Below are 16,725 nucleotides of genomic sequence, written 5' to 3'. Positions count from 1 at the left end.
CCTATGAGATAGTATTAAGAGGTGGGGTCTTTAAGAAGTGATTAAGTCATGAGGGAACAAGTCATCATTCCAATGGTGGGATGATGGTCCTTACAACAGGGCTTGAGGGAGTGCTTTCTTCCATTCTTTCAACATGTGAGGACACAGTGTTCATTCCCTCAGGTGAATGCAACAATAAGGCACCATTCTGGAACAAGATACTGTGCCCTCAGCAGACACCAAACCTGCTGGCATCTGTATCTTGGACTTCCCAGCCTTCAGAACTGTGACAAATAAATTTCTATTATTTACAAGTTACCAAGTCTGTGGTTGTCATAGCAGCACAAACTGACTAAGAGTGTTACTAGCAGTTTCATCAATATTCTATTTTCTCTTACAGTTCCTATAATACTTAAAAATTTTTAATAAACCACATGGCCCTCTAATTACTACAGTAATTAAGAGAGTAAAGATAGAGCTACCATCAAGAGAAGCCAGTGGTTACTAAATTGGCCCTCAGAAGATGGTCTTTTTCTGGATGGGCCACTCTAGCCAATCTGTTTCCCCTTTTTGCAGGTCTGGAAGCTCTGCAGTACACAGAGTGGTGATCAATGGTAGTAAAGGCTTTAACCCAAAGAAACCAAATTCACATATGCTGATACAAAAACCAAATGTCATTACATTAACTTACAGTGAGAACATAATTTTGAGGAGAGCCTAAATATTTATGTCATTAATTAGAACGTACTTTTCATCCACTTAGAAATCTCTACATGGAGAAAAAAATGTGTACCTATGTGATTGCTTGGTGAGCATGGGATAAAAGGAAAGGAGTTAATTAAAGGCAGTGTGATTTAAGAGAAAAGCTTTGGAGTCAGGTAGACCAAGGCTCTTTGTAGAATACTCTTATAACCAATTTTATCCATATAGGACTAATGACTTTTTTATTTTATTTTCTCTAAATAACAAGTTTTATTTTAATCTTCTGGAGGGGCATTCATAGTTCTCCCATGTCCTGGCTGTAACTAATTCTATAAAATCAATATCAATTATAATCTCAAACTAAACTAATGAATATGTTATGATGTGTTCAGTTTTTTATTGTCTTGGTTGGAGCTCAAAATTTTATGTTGCTACATTGTTTCATGGCTGGCATTATCTTTCACAGCTCTCTGCCCTTGCATTCTAGAATTCACATGTATCAAGCAAGCCATTCTATTCCAATCCTCAGTACCTGGCACACCTCTATTTATTTTTCAAGGCTCAAAATCACATTACAAGCATTATTCCCTCTGTGAAGTCTTCCATCACCTCTCAACTTCCAGCCAGTCCTGGGAAGCTAGATGGCCCCTCCTTGGGGCACCAATTGAGATATCATCTGTACAGAGCTTATCACATGGAACTGTGGCTATGGGACTGGGCTGATTCAGGGAGAAGCATCAGCCACGATGGTCTGTGCTGTGCCAGATTCCACTGGACTAAGTTAGTTACCTGCTTCCAGTAGTTATGCAAACTGACTGGAGGCAGGTAACTAATGGGTGGTGAATGCCAAGAAGGTCTGAGATCTGTGCTCAAAGAGCAAGAGTCAGATCTGTGTAGTGAGTTTAAGGTCTTAAATAGGAAATTAGGAGCAGAGAGAATTTGGAACAGATTGGGGAGTGGGGTGGGAGACTTAGGTCTAAGACTTAGGCTATTAAGAAAACAAAGACATCAGTCTAGTTCTCTCTGTTCCTGGTGCAAAGAGAACACAGAAATTAGAGGCAAATAAATAGTTGTCTCTTTTGCCTGTCTGTCTTAACTTCTAGGCTGTGAATTCATCGAGGACATGGCTTATCTTTATATTCCCACCCTAGCAGAGTACCTGGCTGGTTGAAATAATGAATGGGCTGATGGACTTAGACATTCAAATTCAGTACTTAGGGTTGCTACTCCATATTTTTTTTCTCTGTTATATCTAACTCAGCTTTTATTTATAACCTTATTTTAAAAATTGTTTCCCTGTGAGACTATAATGAAAGTTATAGTAGAATTTTACCAAATGTGACATTTGTCCTCTTGTTTATAACAATCTCTAAGAAATATCATTATATTCTATATATTTTTCATAAATTTTGAATTTCCTTTGCATATACATGGTTACTTTTTTGTCCTTGGAAAATGAGAAACTTCATTTCTTAATTATATTGGACAAATATTAACATGTCTCTTAATATCTAAGAATGCCATTTGTTACATATAAGTAGCTGGATATAATGTACACACATAATTAAGATTTAAATATATTTGGACAACTATTGAAGCATATTATTTTGTAGATATTTGTCTCCACCTATAGAAAACATTGCCAATGTAATTTTATCAATTACATAGAGGCACAAAATGATGAAGATGAGTAAAATTAACAATAAAGTATATTTGGATATTCATGTTCAAGTGTTATTTTTAAAAATTAGCAGATTTAGCAATCTGAGACAACAGAATTGGACCAAAACAGGACCCAAAGTATGAAGATGCTAAAAAAAAATTGGTAAGTTTAATAAATACCCACTGATGTTTATAAGATAGATTATAAAGTGAAGCTGATTCTTTGTGTACTTTGGATTTAAAAACAATATGATTTGTGTACATTGAGGAAAAAAAAAAAAGGAAATGCTCATAAAATGCCATACAAGGTAGCCTAGATTTTCAAGCTAGCTTCTGATGGCTTTCCAGAGCTTTTTGGATGTTGATAGTTTTTGTTTGTTTGTTTGTTTTTGTTTTTTGAATCGGAGTCTCCCGCTGTCACCAGGCTGGAGTGCAGTGGCACCATCTCAGCTCACTGAAACCTCCACCTCCTTGGTTCAAGCGACCTTCCTGCCTCAGCCTCCCGAGTAGCTGGAACTATAGGTGCACTCCACCAAGCCCAGCTATTTTTTCTTATTTTTAGTAGAGATGGGATTTCACCATGTTGGCCAGGATGGTCTCAATTTCTTGACCTTGTGATCTGCCTGCCTCAGCCTCCCAAAGTGCTGGGATTACAGGCATGAGCTATTGTGCCCTGCCAGATGTTGATAGTTTTAAGGAAATCATTTCTCAGACCTTCGACTTTCAAATGTGCTCCTTTCTAAAATTGCCGCCTGAGGACTATATGGCCTCAGTGTGCTGCTTCTCCTTTGCCAGTCCCATTTCATTTTACAAAATCCTACCAAAGGGACATTTTGGGAATGCATAATTAAAAAACTCTTTGCTGACTCTCCTTGATTAGATCTTAAAAGTTATTTTTGTAGATTCTTTTAAAAGCAAAACACTTATGACAATTACAAGAGAGTTATATATGTAGGTGAAATCTATAAAAAGGCTTTCAACTCGAAATTCAGTAAAAAGTTATTACTTGCAAGCATCAATAAGCAAATGTGTTTTTTTTGTTTGTTTTACCTTAGAAAACCTAGTGCAGTGCACTGTTTATGTAAGATCGATAAATATTGACTTCTCTACCTGACTTATTATACAAATGGAAAATGTTTGAAACTCATAAAATATTTTACAATATTTTCAGCCAGGTCAACAACACATCATCATTTGATACTGTATAAATAAAATATTTAGGCCTTAATTTCTTAAACCAATTTTATAAAATATCTATGTAACAATAGAAAAATTAATGTAATTGTTATGTAGGCTCTTTAATGCAATTTATCAAATGAATCTGAGAGCTTCAACTACTTCTTTAGAAAAAGTGTAATATTCTGAAAAGTTCTGTGTAACTGATATTATCTGTAATTAACAGCTACTAATTTGTGTTTTTAAAAAAATTTTATCTCATTTGTATCATCTAATGCTTTCTAAATTATTGTATACATTAGTATTCTTTGGTTGTAAATAATAAAAATCAACTCTGTCGACCTTTAGAAAAATTAATTCATTGGAATAATATCAGGGGCTCACAAAATCATTGCAAAGCTGAAAAGCCAGACTTGAGAAGGGTAGATATCAAGGCAGATCCTGGGGCTAGAAAATAAGAACTGCAGTATTTCTCGTGGTAGGGTGCAAATGCAGAAGTTATGAGAAGCTAATTCATATCAGATTCCAAAATCCAAACAATAGGCAAATAAGCATTTTGCCTGGTTGTGCAAATTTCAACAAATTATACTTTATTTTGGAGTATCCCTCCATGTAACACTCCTTCCCAACCAAACAAAAACAAAAACAGTGAAACAAAATAAAAAACAAAACAAAAACCGTCACTAAGATGAAAGACTCCTGTGTTTTCATAAGATTTATATCATTTATTTTGGCATGTATTGATAGTACCAAGACATGTAGGGTGCCTGCTATTTCCTGCTTTCCAAGTCTTTTAGAATACCTATCAGTACAATGATGCTGCATGTTATTGCATAATATGGTAAGATAATTAAGGTCCCTGTGGGTTAAATTGCATCAAAGAGGCAGGGTTGATGGGTTACAAAGTTGGAAAACAAAAGTATACTGCTATCCCTGCTACATAGAAGCAAATTACTTCTATTTTTTTTTTCCATTCATCAAAATGTAGGGGAGAAACAGTATATGGTGTGTATCAGGTTGCTCCAGGAAAAAAGGCTGTATCAGGAACAGTAGCACATTTAAAGTTACCATCAGATTAACATATTCCTTTTCAAGATACATGTATTTTGTTCAGCTAACTCAGAGACAAAATAGGAATATGCTAGGAATGATCACCCCTAAAATATTCAAGTCTGAAATTCTCCTGGAGATTATTACTTTTGATTTACTATTTTGGTAGGAAAGTGTGGGGTTAGCTTGCAGTTGGCCTGTGGTAGCTTTATGTTTATCTCCAAAGATGGTTGGAGTCACAGTACTCTCTTTTAGCCAAGACAGAAATGAAATGCACTAGCTAGTGATATATAACATGCTATTTATATCCTGAAGCTCCCTTGAATGCACTCTGAACTAGCTTGTCTGCATCGTTTTTTAAAAAATACAGATTGGTAATCTTCACCTGTATTATCTGATACGTAGACAGGTTTTGGCTATGTGATCAGTGGAATATAAAAGATCCCTTGGTAAACTTTTGCTGTGAAGATGAAGTGCATTCTGCACGACAGCGGGAGGACCAAAGAAGTTGTACCTGAATGTTCAGGACCAACCTGAAGTTGCCTTGTGCTTTCTTGTCCCTGATTCTGTGTAGCCTTTGCTTATAGAAAATCTTTCTGAGTAAACATCACCAGAGTCTAGTAAGTCCTTTCAATTATCTGACCCAGAGCTTCTTTGACCCCTTTTTTAAACCATAATAACCTTTATTCCATAGGTTAGATGGCCACTAAAAACTTATGTCATTTTTTGCATATATCTACACACTCAGAGGAATAACCATAGGATGGGCTCAGAGTCTACTAGGTCTATTTTAGAATTAAAAAAATTAATTTACCTGATATCCATTCATAAGTTCATTCTGGGTCCCTGGAAATTAGTATTAGCTCAGAGTTAGCATCTAATGTCGAGCAATCCAAAAGTTTTGGATATAATCTTTTCCCCAGTGCAGTTATCTAAGTAAATAAATACAGTTACCTTTGAGAAAAAATAGGAGAAATATTCACAGTGTGCACTTGTGATGTTATTTCTGGACCCCAGGGTTCAGAGCGCTTTCATTCAATGTGCTATGAATCTAGTCTTAGAACATAGTCAGAGACCAGTACTCTCTACTCTCCATTGCGGTAAATCAGGTCAGGCCTCTGTTTACCAGATTTAGGAGATTTTACTTTCCTCTTTTCTCATACAAATCAAATTAGAAGTAGATTACCCATTATTTGATTCCTAACAGTGTCATAACCAATTAATCATAATCGTAGATCTCTGTAGATCAGGTCATTACTAATTAACACTATGGCATTCCTGTATGTTTATGGTAAATACACCAAATATCCCATGAGATTTGATAATCTAGCCTTTCTTTCCTGGAAACATTGACACTCCATTGAAGTCAAGGTGCCCATTTCAGTTTAACATCTCCCACTAGCGCTGTTAAACAAGGGAAACAAAATAATAAAGAACTTAGAAAGTCTCTGGCTTTGTAGATCTCAAATCCTTGAGGAATGGAAAATTTCAACATGGTCTTAAGAGAACACAGTTAGGAGGTAAGACATAATGATGTATGCTAGCATTCCTGTTTCTGAAAGACTTTAAATTAAACTTTTTTTTTTCAACACAACTTGCTTTAGAGTTGGGAAGGTTTGCATTACCCAAACCAGAAAACTGTCAAATATACTTAGTCACCCAAAATAACACGTGGAATTTAGAATCTCTGGAAAACACACTCATTTGACAAATTTATTTTTTCTAATATTGTATTCCAACCTTTTTGTTGAAGAATCCTCAAAAATCTATTCTGAAAGAAAACAACGTCCTTGGAGTTTTACTGATATAAACTAGCAAATTCATCTTTCTCTCTCTGTGTGTGTATGCGCGTGCCCGTCTGTGTTTACAAGAGCCTTCTGAGATTTGGATATTTAAACTATTGTCCCCTAGGACATGATGGAATTCACTTCTAATGACAGATCTGGATAGGTTGGGTAAATAAAAATGTATTGTATTTTTTCTTCAAGAGAACCACCTTAGGCAAAGAAGTAGCAGTGTCTTCAAGCAAGGAAAGAACAGCTATATCAGTCAAGAAAGGGGAATTTTCTGAGCAAAGATGCCTCAGTGGAAAATGCTTAATAGGGGCTTTGCACTTTAGGCTACTAAGTCTTCTCTGAATATGCCTAGATAGCACAATTTCCATTGTTAAAAATTTAACCACTAGGTTCCCCATTTGACCCCCTCATCCCTGTGCAGGCTTTCTTTTGATAAGATGTAATAGCTGGATCACCAATGAGGCAATCTTGGGAATGGAATCCATGTGCAGTGAAGCTAAAAACAGAAGGAACTAGGAATCTGACACCATGGAGTGTCATTCCTATTCTGTAGTTTGCTTGTTTGTTTGTTACTCACACCTGAACCTAATGCTAATTAACAGAGTAACCAAATACAATATGGTACCTAATACAGAAATTTCAACATTAACAAAAGAAACGCTTTCCCTGGAAGAAAAGATAATTTAACAAAAAAAAAAGGGCAACTTTTGAGGTGCTATTCCACCATAAAAAAAAAAATGAGATCCTGTTATTTGCAACAACATGGATGGAACTGGAGGTAATTATGTTAAGTGAAATAAGCCAGGCACCGAAAGATCAACTTCACATGTTCTCACTTATTTGTGGGAGCTCAAAATTGAAACAATTGAACTCATGGAGAGAGACAGTAGAAGAATGGTTACCAGAGGCTGGGAAAGGTAGTGAGGGGGTGGGGTTGGGAGTGGGGATGGTTAAAGGGTACAAAAATATAGTTAGAAAGAATGAATGAGATCTAGTATTTGATAGCATAACAGAGTGACTGCAGTCAATCATAATTTAATTCTACATTTAAAAATAAGAGTATCAGTTGGATTGTCTATAACACAAAGGATAAATGCTTGAGGTGATGGGTACCCCATTTACTCTGATGTGATAATTACACATTTTATGCCTATATCAAAATAATTAATGTATTCCATAAATACATACACCTACTATGTACCCACAAAAATTAAAAATAAAAAGACAACTTTAAAAAACAAATTAATATATTCAGAGATAATTGCAAAATATTACATTAATAAAAGAGTCTATAAAGAAGGAGCAATCAGAAAGCAAGAACGCTCAAAGACCAAGAATGTGACTCCTTCTATGTACAAGCAAATCAATTAAAGACTAAAAAGCAATATTGTCAAAAACTTACAGACTTTAGAATATAAAGGCAAAAAGGATAAAAATCTTTTTAAAAAAATCAAGGATAAAAAAGACAAATCTAGGGATCTGCATTCACTAAACAGAATCTTAAAGAAATAATAGAACAAATTCAAGACAAGGAAATTATAATTTAAAAAATATAAGAGAATTATCTAAATCTGAAGAAGGATGTGAGTACTCAGCTGAAGAGTTCTACCATAAAATTTGAGAACAAAAAGGATAAAGTAACCTAAAAATGCCTGTGTTGAGGGGAAAAACCAAGTCTACGACCATCATTATGACTATTAAAGGATAATCTGGTCTTTCAGGCACAGGTGAAATCGTGCAAACCTGCTTTCTTAAAGTTGAGCATGGCTACTTCAGTTGTGGCCAACGAAATGCGAAAGTGATGGATACCCTTTTGGATGAAGCCTTTAAAGCTAATGTGCAGTTTACTCTCATGATCTCTCTGCTACAGACCAGCCATCCTCCAGATGGCAAAGGTTCTCTCATATTGATTCTGCTGTGGCATAGCATGGAGCAAAACCCAAGGCTGACTTGTGATGGTGACATACGGTAATCAATAAATAAATTTTGTTGTTTTAGGCCACACAGATTTGTGGTTGTCAATTTGTGATTGTCACTGCATATGGACCTTACTACTACATCACATACAAAGGAAGGACAATAAAATTGCCACTAGACTTCTCATCCCAAACACTGGATACTAGAAAACAGTGAAATAATACCTTCTAAATTCAGAGGGAAATGATTGTTAATCTAGAATGTGCAATCCTACCAAATGATTGTAGGCAAAATAAGGATATTGTCAGACATGAAAGAACTTAAAATTTTATCTCATATGTTCTTTCCTAAGATGTTACTTGGGGATGTGTTTAGTAAAACAAGAATGATTCAGAATAATTTTACTGTAGAAATTGATGATTGAGATATCAAAAACACTTTGAGAACAATTATGGGGAGCAGTTAAGATGGATTGGCTTCCACTAGAAAATTGTCTCTTGCTTCTTTACGGAGCTGACTAACCTAAAATCATTTCTCCAGAGCAAGACTGGAAGAGGAAACTTTAGAGGTTGTTATGTCAGTAATAGCATTCAAACTATCAATTGTGTCACCTGACCTTCCCCCTGGAATTCTAGGTGGAGAAGATTGAGGAAGCAATGAGAAGAATTACACAAGGAAGAATCTGTTTGAAAAACCACTCTATTCTGTCATTCTGTTAATTCAAAAAATATTTTTGAGCACATACTGTATACTAATCCTTGCATACAGTACAAGGGAATTCAGAAAACAATAAAACAAAGTCTCTGCTTTCAAGGTACTCACAATCTTTCAGGCAAGTTTGGTTCCCATAAGCCAAACACCATGCAAAGTTATACTGATAAAATCAAGGTAGGTCTAAGAGAAAGGAGGCGAGAGGAGAAGAAATTAATTCTGTGTAGTGAAAGGAAGAGGTATTCTGGAATCCTCAAAACTTTCAGAAAGGCCTGAGTTTCTAGATAAAGTTGCAGCTGAATCTGGCATCCTTTGGTTTTCATCAGTTTCCTTTTTTGCTTAAGCCCGTTTGTGTTTTCTGTCACTTGCAAACAAAGTTCTCTAACTGAAGGAATTCTATGCTAAACAGAAGGAGAAAGAGAGTTAGTCAAAGAACTTCTAGTGAAAAAACAGCAAGTAGGAGAAGTAAGTCCAAAGAAGCAGGAAGGAACTACCTAGAAAGCCAACTAAGACAGCCTCCTGTGAGAAAGGAAAGTGCATGGAATTCACAAACAGACTCTAAGTCAGAAAAAGCAGCAAGGACTGGAAAAGAATTCACACAGGTCACAGTGGAGTGTGTTAAGGTGATGCTGAAACTGGAAAATAAACTCATGAGAATAGAATGAGAGTCTTACTGGTGTGGGGGATGGGGTGGAGCCCAATTACAGATAGTCACAGTGCTCATTGAATGTATAATGTAAACGTACTTGGAAATAATTTAGTAATTTGTTACAGCAAATGAGATGTTAGAATGAAAGTGTGGTTATGGTTGATATGCTTGTACTCTAAATAGAATCGATTTATGGTTAATAGAATGATTCGTGTGAGCAATATCGCTGGCTCGTTCTCCTACAATGTGTGTCAGTAGACAAGGAACAATAGCCTAACTTTCCAGCACTTCTGTATTTTAGAAGTAACAAGTGGCAAGCCTCACTCTCTTGCCCCATATATATATGAGGGAATGAGCAAGGAAGCTCACTTCCTTGCACTCATGTCTGAGAGAAGAGATGGAATGATGGGCCGAGATTAATACGATGATATTTATTTAGTGTAAATATAAAACCCTGAGTTTCAGGTAAAAATGCAAAACAAATAAGGACAGATGCAGGGAGATTCTCTGAAAGAGACCTTGAGTATTTAGCGAACCACAATTCAAAATTGAATTGTCTGTGGGGACATGACAGGAAAAGGCATTTGTGGTGGGTTCTGACTGCAAGAGAGGCTGAGGAAGAGGAGAATGAATGACTTAGCTAGATGGATAAATTGGCTTCAGGTCACGGGGATCATGAATGCCTAGCTCAGCGTTTTCCCATCAATCCTGTGGACAAAAGGGAAACGAAGAAAAAGCATTGAGAATGCAAGGCCACGAAAGAAATGAAAGTGGCAAATTCGAGCCTCTTGGGTTACGTGAAAATGCCTAAAAGCGAGCTAACTTCTGAAAGCAGCCCTGCTTGAAAAGCCTCAGCTATCTGGGGGCCCCGCCCGGCCGTCAGTAAGCTCCACCCCTCGCCAGACTCCGCCCCCAAGCCAGAAGAGTCTGGGAGCTGCCCCAATCCCGAGGCCCGGTTTAGCCTAACTCCACCCCCGGCCGTCATGCCTCGCCTCTCTGTTTCCGTGGAGACGCTCTCGGCGTCCCCTCTCTCCGCTCCGGCGGAGCCAAGCTTCGGAATCACTGAGAGAGGAGGGGGCAGCGCCAACGCCCAGCACCTGCCGCCGGTGGGGGACTGACTTCGGCGGAACGGAAAACTGGAGTTGTTTCCCTGGGCCAGTGCACCGAGGTTCGTGACGGCAGGGGCGAGGTTGGGACCGGACTTCCTCAGCTCCTTGGAGAGGCAGGCTGTTCTTCAGGCAGCCCCTTCCCTGACCCCTACAGCCAGCCCTTCCTCCATCAGTCTTTCTCAAGCTTCCTCAGTCCAGGCCCTCGCCACTTACCTCAATAAACGAATTGAAAGAGAAGTAGGGAAAGGCGCCAGTTCCTCTTGCTCCCCAGTTCACCTGACCCTCTGAGGGGAGTGAAAAACTAGGCATAGGATAAGTCCTTTAGTCCTGTTGAGAACTAGGTGGGAACAGAAAGGGAACTGAGATGCTTTCCGTTTTTGGCAAAGATAACTGTATCTCGTAAATTTGAGAGAACAAATGGTTATCCCTAATGTCACATTTGTATTGAAATACATCAATACATATACATATTTCAGATGTTTTGGCATTTCACTGATTTAGTGATTAGTTTCTCTCATAGGATCTATACTTGGGGATTTTCTTTAAAAGTTCATCTAAACTTAGATGGTAGGAAGTATTTGTTGTAAGAGTGAATCTTATTCCATGACTTGGAGCGGGGAGAGGAGTTACACTACTGACTGATTTTAAACTTCTTTTCTTCTTTGCTATTATTCTTTGCTTCCTGATTTTCAGGCTGAAGTCTATAAGCCTGGAGAGACCATCAGCAGTAATCTGCAAATGTAAGTCACGTGAAATATGGCTTGCCTTCAAACTCATTTCCTGCTTGATTTTGTGATTTAGCTATCAATGTCAGCTGGTAGGAAATGTGTGTTTTTCTATTTATTTTACTAAACAACCTATCTACCCATGAGAGAGTGCCAGAAGTGTCCAAAAATTATGATACCGAGAATAAACATTATTAGTGACTCTTTATAAACTTAATTATGTTTTTTTTTTTACTTAGGGAGCATAATTAGTGATATTTCTTCTGTAGTTTTCATTAAACTTTCATAGTAAAAGAGCTTGGATAATATGAAAAGTTTTAATTCTTATGAATGATTTTTAGTAAAATCATACTTGTTTTGAACTCGTGATGATGTATAATAAACTTGCTTACTGTGGTTTACTGGCTTTATTTCTCTAATCTCAGTTTTTACTCCAAAGTGACTGAACCCTGCAGACACTGGTCAGCCTCAGACATAGTCATTCTCCAAGTAGCCTCCATTTACACAGTAGTAGGTCTCCCTCCTTTGTGTTTCCTGATAAAGGCATCTCTGGGGATAGAGGGCAGGAGAGTTACTCTTTGAAGAATTTTACTTGGGGGCCAAAAATTTAAACTCACACCATGGGACACATTCAGCCTGACCTAGCACTCTCAAACCTTTCATCCTGTATTTCTCCATTCTCATTTGTCTTTGCATGTGGGGGCCAAACTTAGAGATTGTAACTGTGATACAAGAGCCAACCAGCAGATCAAAGAGTACACCAAATTTCTTCTGAATACCAACAGTGGAATGGCTTCAGGCGGCCTTTTGATCTTTGTCTCAGCACCCGATGGTGCCACACTGTAGCACTGCCCACTTGCTAGCACTGGGGGAGGTTCCTGTGGGTCCTCCTAACAGGCTGATTCAGCCTGAGCTCCTGGGGCTAAGCTCATTTGGTAGCAGCCAAAGAGGTATCTTTCATTCTTCTTCTTTCTTACTCACCTGAACCTGAGCAATTTCCCTTCCTGCAGCCACACCATCTTGTGTGTTTTCCCCTGAGATGTTGATCTAGGAGAACCCTAAGGAGGTGCCATAACTAATGGTGATATGCTCCATTTATGCTACAGGCCTGGGTCAGTCACCTCATAGCACTAGTCCCATTCTTCATTGTTGAGTCTAAATTGGAGCTCACATGGGAACTGAGAATGCTGTCTGACCAACACCAGGAAAATGATGCAACTCATATTAACAAAGACCAAAAGGCTTTCTTTACAGGTATTTAATTTAATGGAAGTACTGCAAACCCTGCTTGAACTTGTAAGGCATAAAAGATGGCAATTACTTAGATAAGAAAGTAATTTGTTACAGGACCCCTTTAAATATTTGCTGCATTCAAAATATTAACTGTGTCATAAAATTCAGATCACACATTATCTGTTGTGTAAAACAAAATACCTTATGTGGCCACGTATTGATTCTGAGAAACAAAATTCCCTTTCCCGATGGGCATAGGTAAGGTAGGATATGGGGTTCAGAAACAAAGAGAAAGCCTGTTCAACTTCCATCCTGACTCTAAGCTTAAACTTTCCAACATAGATTGATTGAGGGATATTTTTTCCAACATGCTTTTTTTTTTCCACTTTATCATTCAGCTCTGATAACTTTTTTTCCACTTTATCATTCAGCTCTGACCACCCCCCATTCAGAGTTTGTGCCTTGAGGCTTGCCAGCAGGGCTTGCAGTACTTACATTAAACTAAATTTAAGAGTAAAGGTGCTCCTGCTGCTAATGTTCTCAGATCAGAGGAGAGCAAAATGAAGGAACTGGCAGCTGAAACTTTAATGGTAGGAAACGTTGACTCAGAATTTGAAAAAAAAAAAAAAAAAAGCACAGTTGATCTGTATAACAAAGACATATCCCTCTCCATGTATGTCATTTGCATTTGGTTTCTATTCCATGCTTACATTTTCTAACAAAAATCATCGAACTCAAGTAAACATCAAAAAGGATAAATTTTATATAACATGCTGGTATGCCAACTTTGGTGGGGAGTTATACGCACCTGGATGAGCTATCTTGGCTGGATCAGCACCTCTGGGGGCTGCTCTCTTTTATCTGTCTACAAATAGCTGGATGTTCTTAGTATTCAAGGAAATTGCAAGCACTGTTCCTCATTTTGAAGCTCCTGGGTGAACTCTTCAAAGACCCCTGCAATTATGAAGAGATTACCCTGGCCCCAGTGCCCACTGCATAATGCTTTGGCAAGTAAAGTGGGGCTTTTAGAAAAGAGTCTAAAATTTATAGAGGATGGAATGCCCCAAATGAGGCAAACTTAGTTGTTTTCTTCTCTCCCTTTTGAAATTTACTAGGGCTACACTGGTGTGGGTTAAGAACTTAGATGATTCCGATGTTCACTGTAACATTGGAAGACTCTGGAACTCTGTGGAAAAGTCTTCACAGCTCCTCTGAAGTAAGCTCTTGGGAGGCCCGTTTGGGGAGCTTTGGTGTCCCTTCAAACCTCACATGATTTATAACTTCTTACCATATGCTCTGTATGATGCTGCCATTTAGTAAGTTCTTGTTATTCCAGTAACTCAACTGTTTAATATAACATCTAATCAGAAAAATAGATTTTTTAAATTAAAAAAATTGTCATTACGTTATGAAGTTATGAAGGGTGATATAGTATGTTTCTAATGTTTAGTCTGTAGGAGAGGACTAACATTTGCTGTTTAGTTTGTGCACTTTAAAGCTACAACTGCATAAAAATAAGTGGGCATTTTGTTTCATAGATCATATCATGCCTTGATAAACTGGTAGTACTAGGATTCTATTATATTTAAAATAAACCACTGATCTCCATTAGAATTCTCTTTAATTATGTAAAAAATTATTTTTAGGCCAGGGTAATAATCTTTTTCAGTAACACAAAGCTGTCTATTTCTACACTGAGTTTCAGAAGATTTTCTCTCGTCTTAGTGCTTCTGCACCCCTACCTCCACCATGGCTTCATAGCACTAGAGGAATATTGTGTCTTAGCTATCCACAGGTGGTTCTGTTTCAGGTTTGACTACATCTCTCCTTCTCTACTCCTACCTAAGCCACCACTCTCTCTCCCCTGTATTTCACAGGAGGTTTTGGGCTGGCCTCTCTGCTGTCTACCCTTTCCCCCACTACAGTCTAACCTGAAAGAAAAACTCAGAGTGATTCTTTCAGGATGAAAGTCAGATCGCGTCAATTCTATGCTCTGTATCCTCCAATGGATTCTTACCTCAATAAGAATAAAAGCCAGTTTTTACAGTAACCATCAAGACATTACACTATTGGGACACCGAACAAAATTCTCCATAACGTCTTTGAGCTTGTCTCCTTCTGCTTTTATTCATCCCTTTGCCATTGGTGAGCATCTGGGTAGTTTCTAGTTCTCTGCTTTGTTTTCCAGCAGAGAATCTTATCAACATCTGAGGTTCTATATATTTTGCTTATTTGTTTAGTGTCTTTCTCCCTATTTACCCCCATACTGCAAAGTCTGTGAAATCAGAGAGTTTTGTCTTTTTCTTCACTGCTGTATCTTTGGCACCTAGAACAGTGCCTGGCACCAAATAGGAGCTCATTAAATATCTGCTGAATATATTCAAGGCCCAGATTTTATTGTGATTTTCCCTGGGTCACACAGGTAGTAATGCTGAAGATAAGCCATTTAAAACCTAAAACAAGCCTTTCAGTTTCTTGGTGAAGCTAAGAGTACAGGTCAAACCTGGTGGACATAGAGGGGGTGGGATCAGGAGCCCCTGGCCTATTGGATGCCTCTCTATTTAACAGAAGCATGGGTTCTTTTGTATCTGACAGCCCTTGCACCATGTAACAATTTTTCTATTCCAAGTTCACAGATACCATGTCCGCACTTCTTCCTCTTTGGAGTAGGATTTAGATAATTTGATTTTATAGACTTGCCTTCCTAATTGCTCACCACTCTGGCACACTGCATTTTCCAAAAAGGGCTGCAATAATATCTCCCATGCCATATTCTTTTATTATAATGAAACTTTGACACTCTCATATCAATAGGTGGTTCTGTATTCATTTGCCTTGAATCTGGGTGAACTTGTTATTACAGTAGAAGTGGATGCTATGTGACTTCCAAGGTTAGACCCTAAAAGGGGATAAAGCTTCTGCCTGGCTTTTCTCTAAAATACTTGCCTTTGGAGCCTGGAGCTGCTACATAAGAAGTCTTAGGTTGCCATGATGTGAGGGAGTCCATGCCACACGAGGAGACCACATGTGTGAGTTCTGGCAGATAGCCCCAGTTGAGTCCCAGCTAACAGTTAGCATCAACCACTAGAAAAGTGAGTGAAGACACTTCAAGGTGATTCCTGTCCCCTGTCATTGGGTTACTACAGCTTCTGAGTTTTCTCAGCAGAGGCTCCCGTCATCATGGAGGAGAAAAAATCCATGCCTATGATACCCTGTCCTTATTCCTGAACCATGTAAAGTGTGAGATAAAGTTGTTTTAAACAACTTTTAAAAAACAGTACATTTTGAAGTGATTCATTATATTGTTATGGCTGTGTGCTTTCTCAGGGCAGCTGTCTCCTTGTTGAGAATTGTTCTTATCATCTATCACATCTAAGGGAAAGCCTTTATTTGTGAGCGATAAGGCTTTTAGAAAACAGCAAGTATAAGCAATTTTCAATTATTGATTGTAACAGGAAAGCAACACATAAACATTGGAAATCCATAGCTATCCTTAAAATCTTTATTCTTTAATTGCAATCATGTCCCTTACAAAACTCTTACCAAAGATGCCAACTGAACCATCAATGCATTTATCAAATTTTCTTCTTATCTACTTTGTGCTGAAGATATAGACAAATAATAAATTGGCCAAAAAGCAGACAATGGAAGAAAATAATGAGAGAAGCAACCTGCAGAATCCACTCACTGAGCATGATTCCCGAATAACACAGCTGTAGCACTACACATAGGCATTCTCAACTAAGATGACAGACTGTAAATCTCTAATAATGTCTTAAAGGATCCTTTGAAAGATTTATTCCTTAAAATACAATTTCTACTTATTTCTTTTTGTAGTCCGAAATGACCACCCTGCCCCCACTGCCCATGACACGCCCAAAGCTTACAGCCTTAGCCAGACAGAAGCTGCCTTGCTCCTCCAGAAAAATTCCAAGGTACGTGCCCCTGGTTTTTACTTATTTTCCTACAGAATGAATTTTCTGTAGTAAGAAATGTCAATAATGTATCTCAGAAAA

At 37.9% G+C, this 16,725-nt stretch overlaps 1 protein-coding gene across 4 annotated transcripts in view; it reads left to right on the top strand.

Annotated features, from left to right (window-relative positions):
* The first annotated feature begins 10,625 nt into the window (after positions 1-10,625).
* TTC29 (tetratricopeptide repeat domain 29) overlaps positions 10,626-16,725 on the top strand; it is a 243,729-nt gene continuing 237,629 nt past the window's right edge. For 2 of the 4 annotated variants that reach the window (XM_034959219.2, XM_055111881.1), the window contains exons 1-4: positions 10,655-10,810; positions 11,445-11,491; positions 13,825-13,925; positions 16,547-16,644. In XM_034959219.2, coding sequence (XP_034815110.1) covers positions 13,854-13,925; positions 16,547-16,644 — 170 coding nt within the window. In that variant the 5' untranslated portion in view covers positions 10,655-10,810; positions 11,445-11,491; positions 13,825-13,853. Of the gene's footprint in view, positions 10,811-11,444; positions 11,492-13,824; positions 13,926-16,546; positions 16,645-16,725 lie in introns of all 4 variants that reach the window. The other 2 variants (XM_055111882.1, XM_003815851.3) reach the window with 2 other exon arrangements.

The sequence above is a fragment of the Pan paniscus genome, chromosome 3, assembly GCF_029289425.2.
Source record: "Pan paniscus chromosome 3, NHGRI_mPanPan1-v2.0_pri, whole genome shotgun sequence".
NCBI classification, from domain to species: domain Eukaryota; kingdom Metazoa; phylum Chordata; class Mammalia; order Primates; family Hominidae; genus Pan; species Pan paniscus.
Note: the sequence above shows the minus strand (reverse complement) of the source record. Positions and strands in the feature narration are given on the sequence as shown.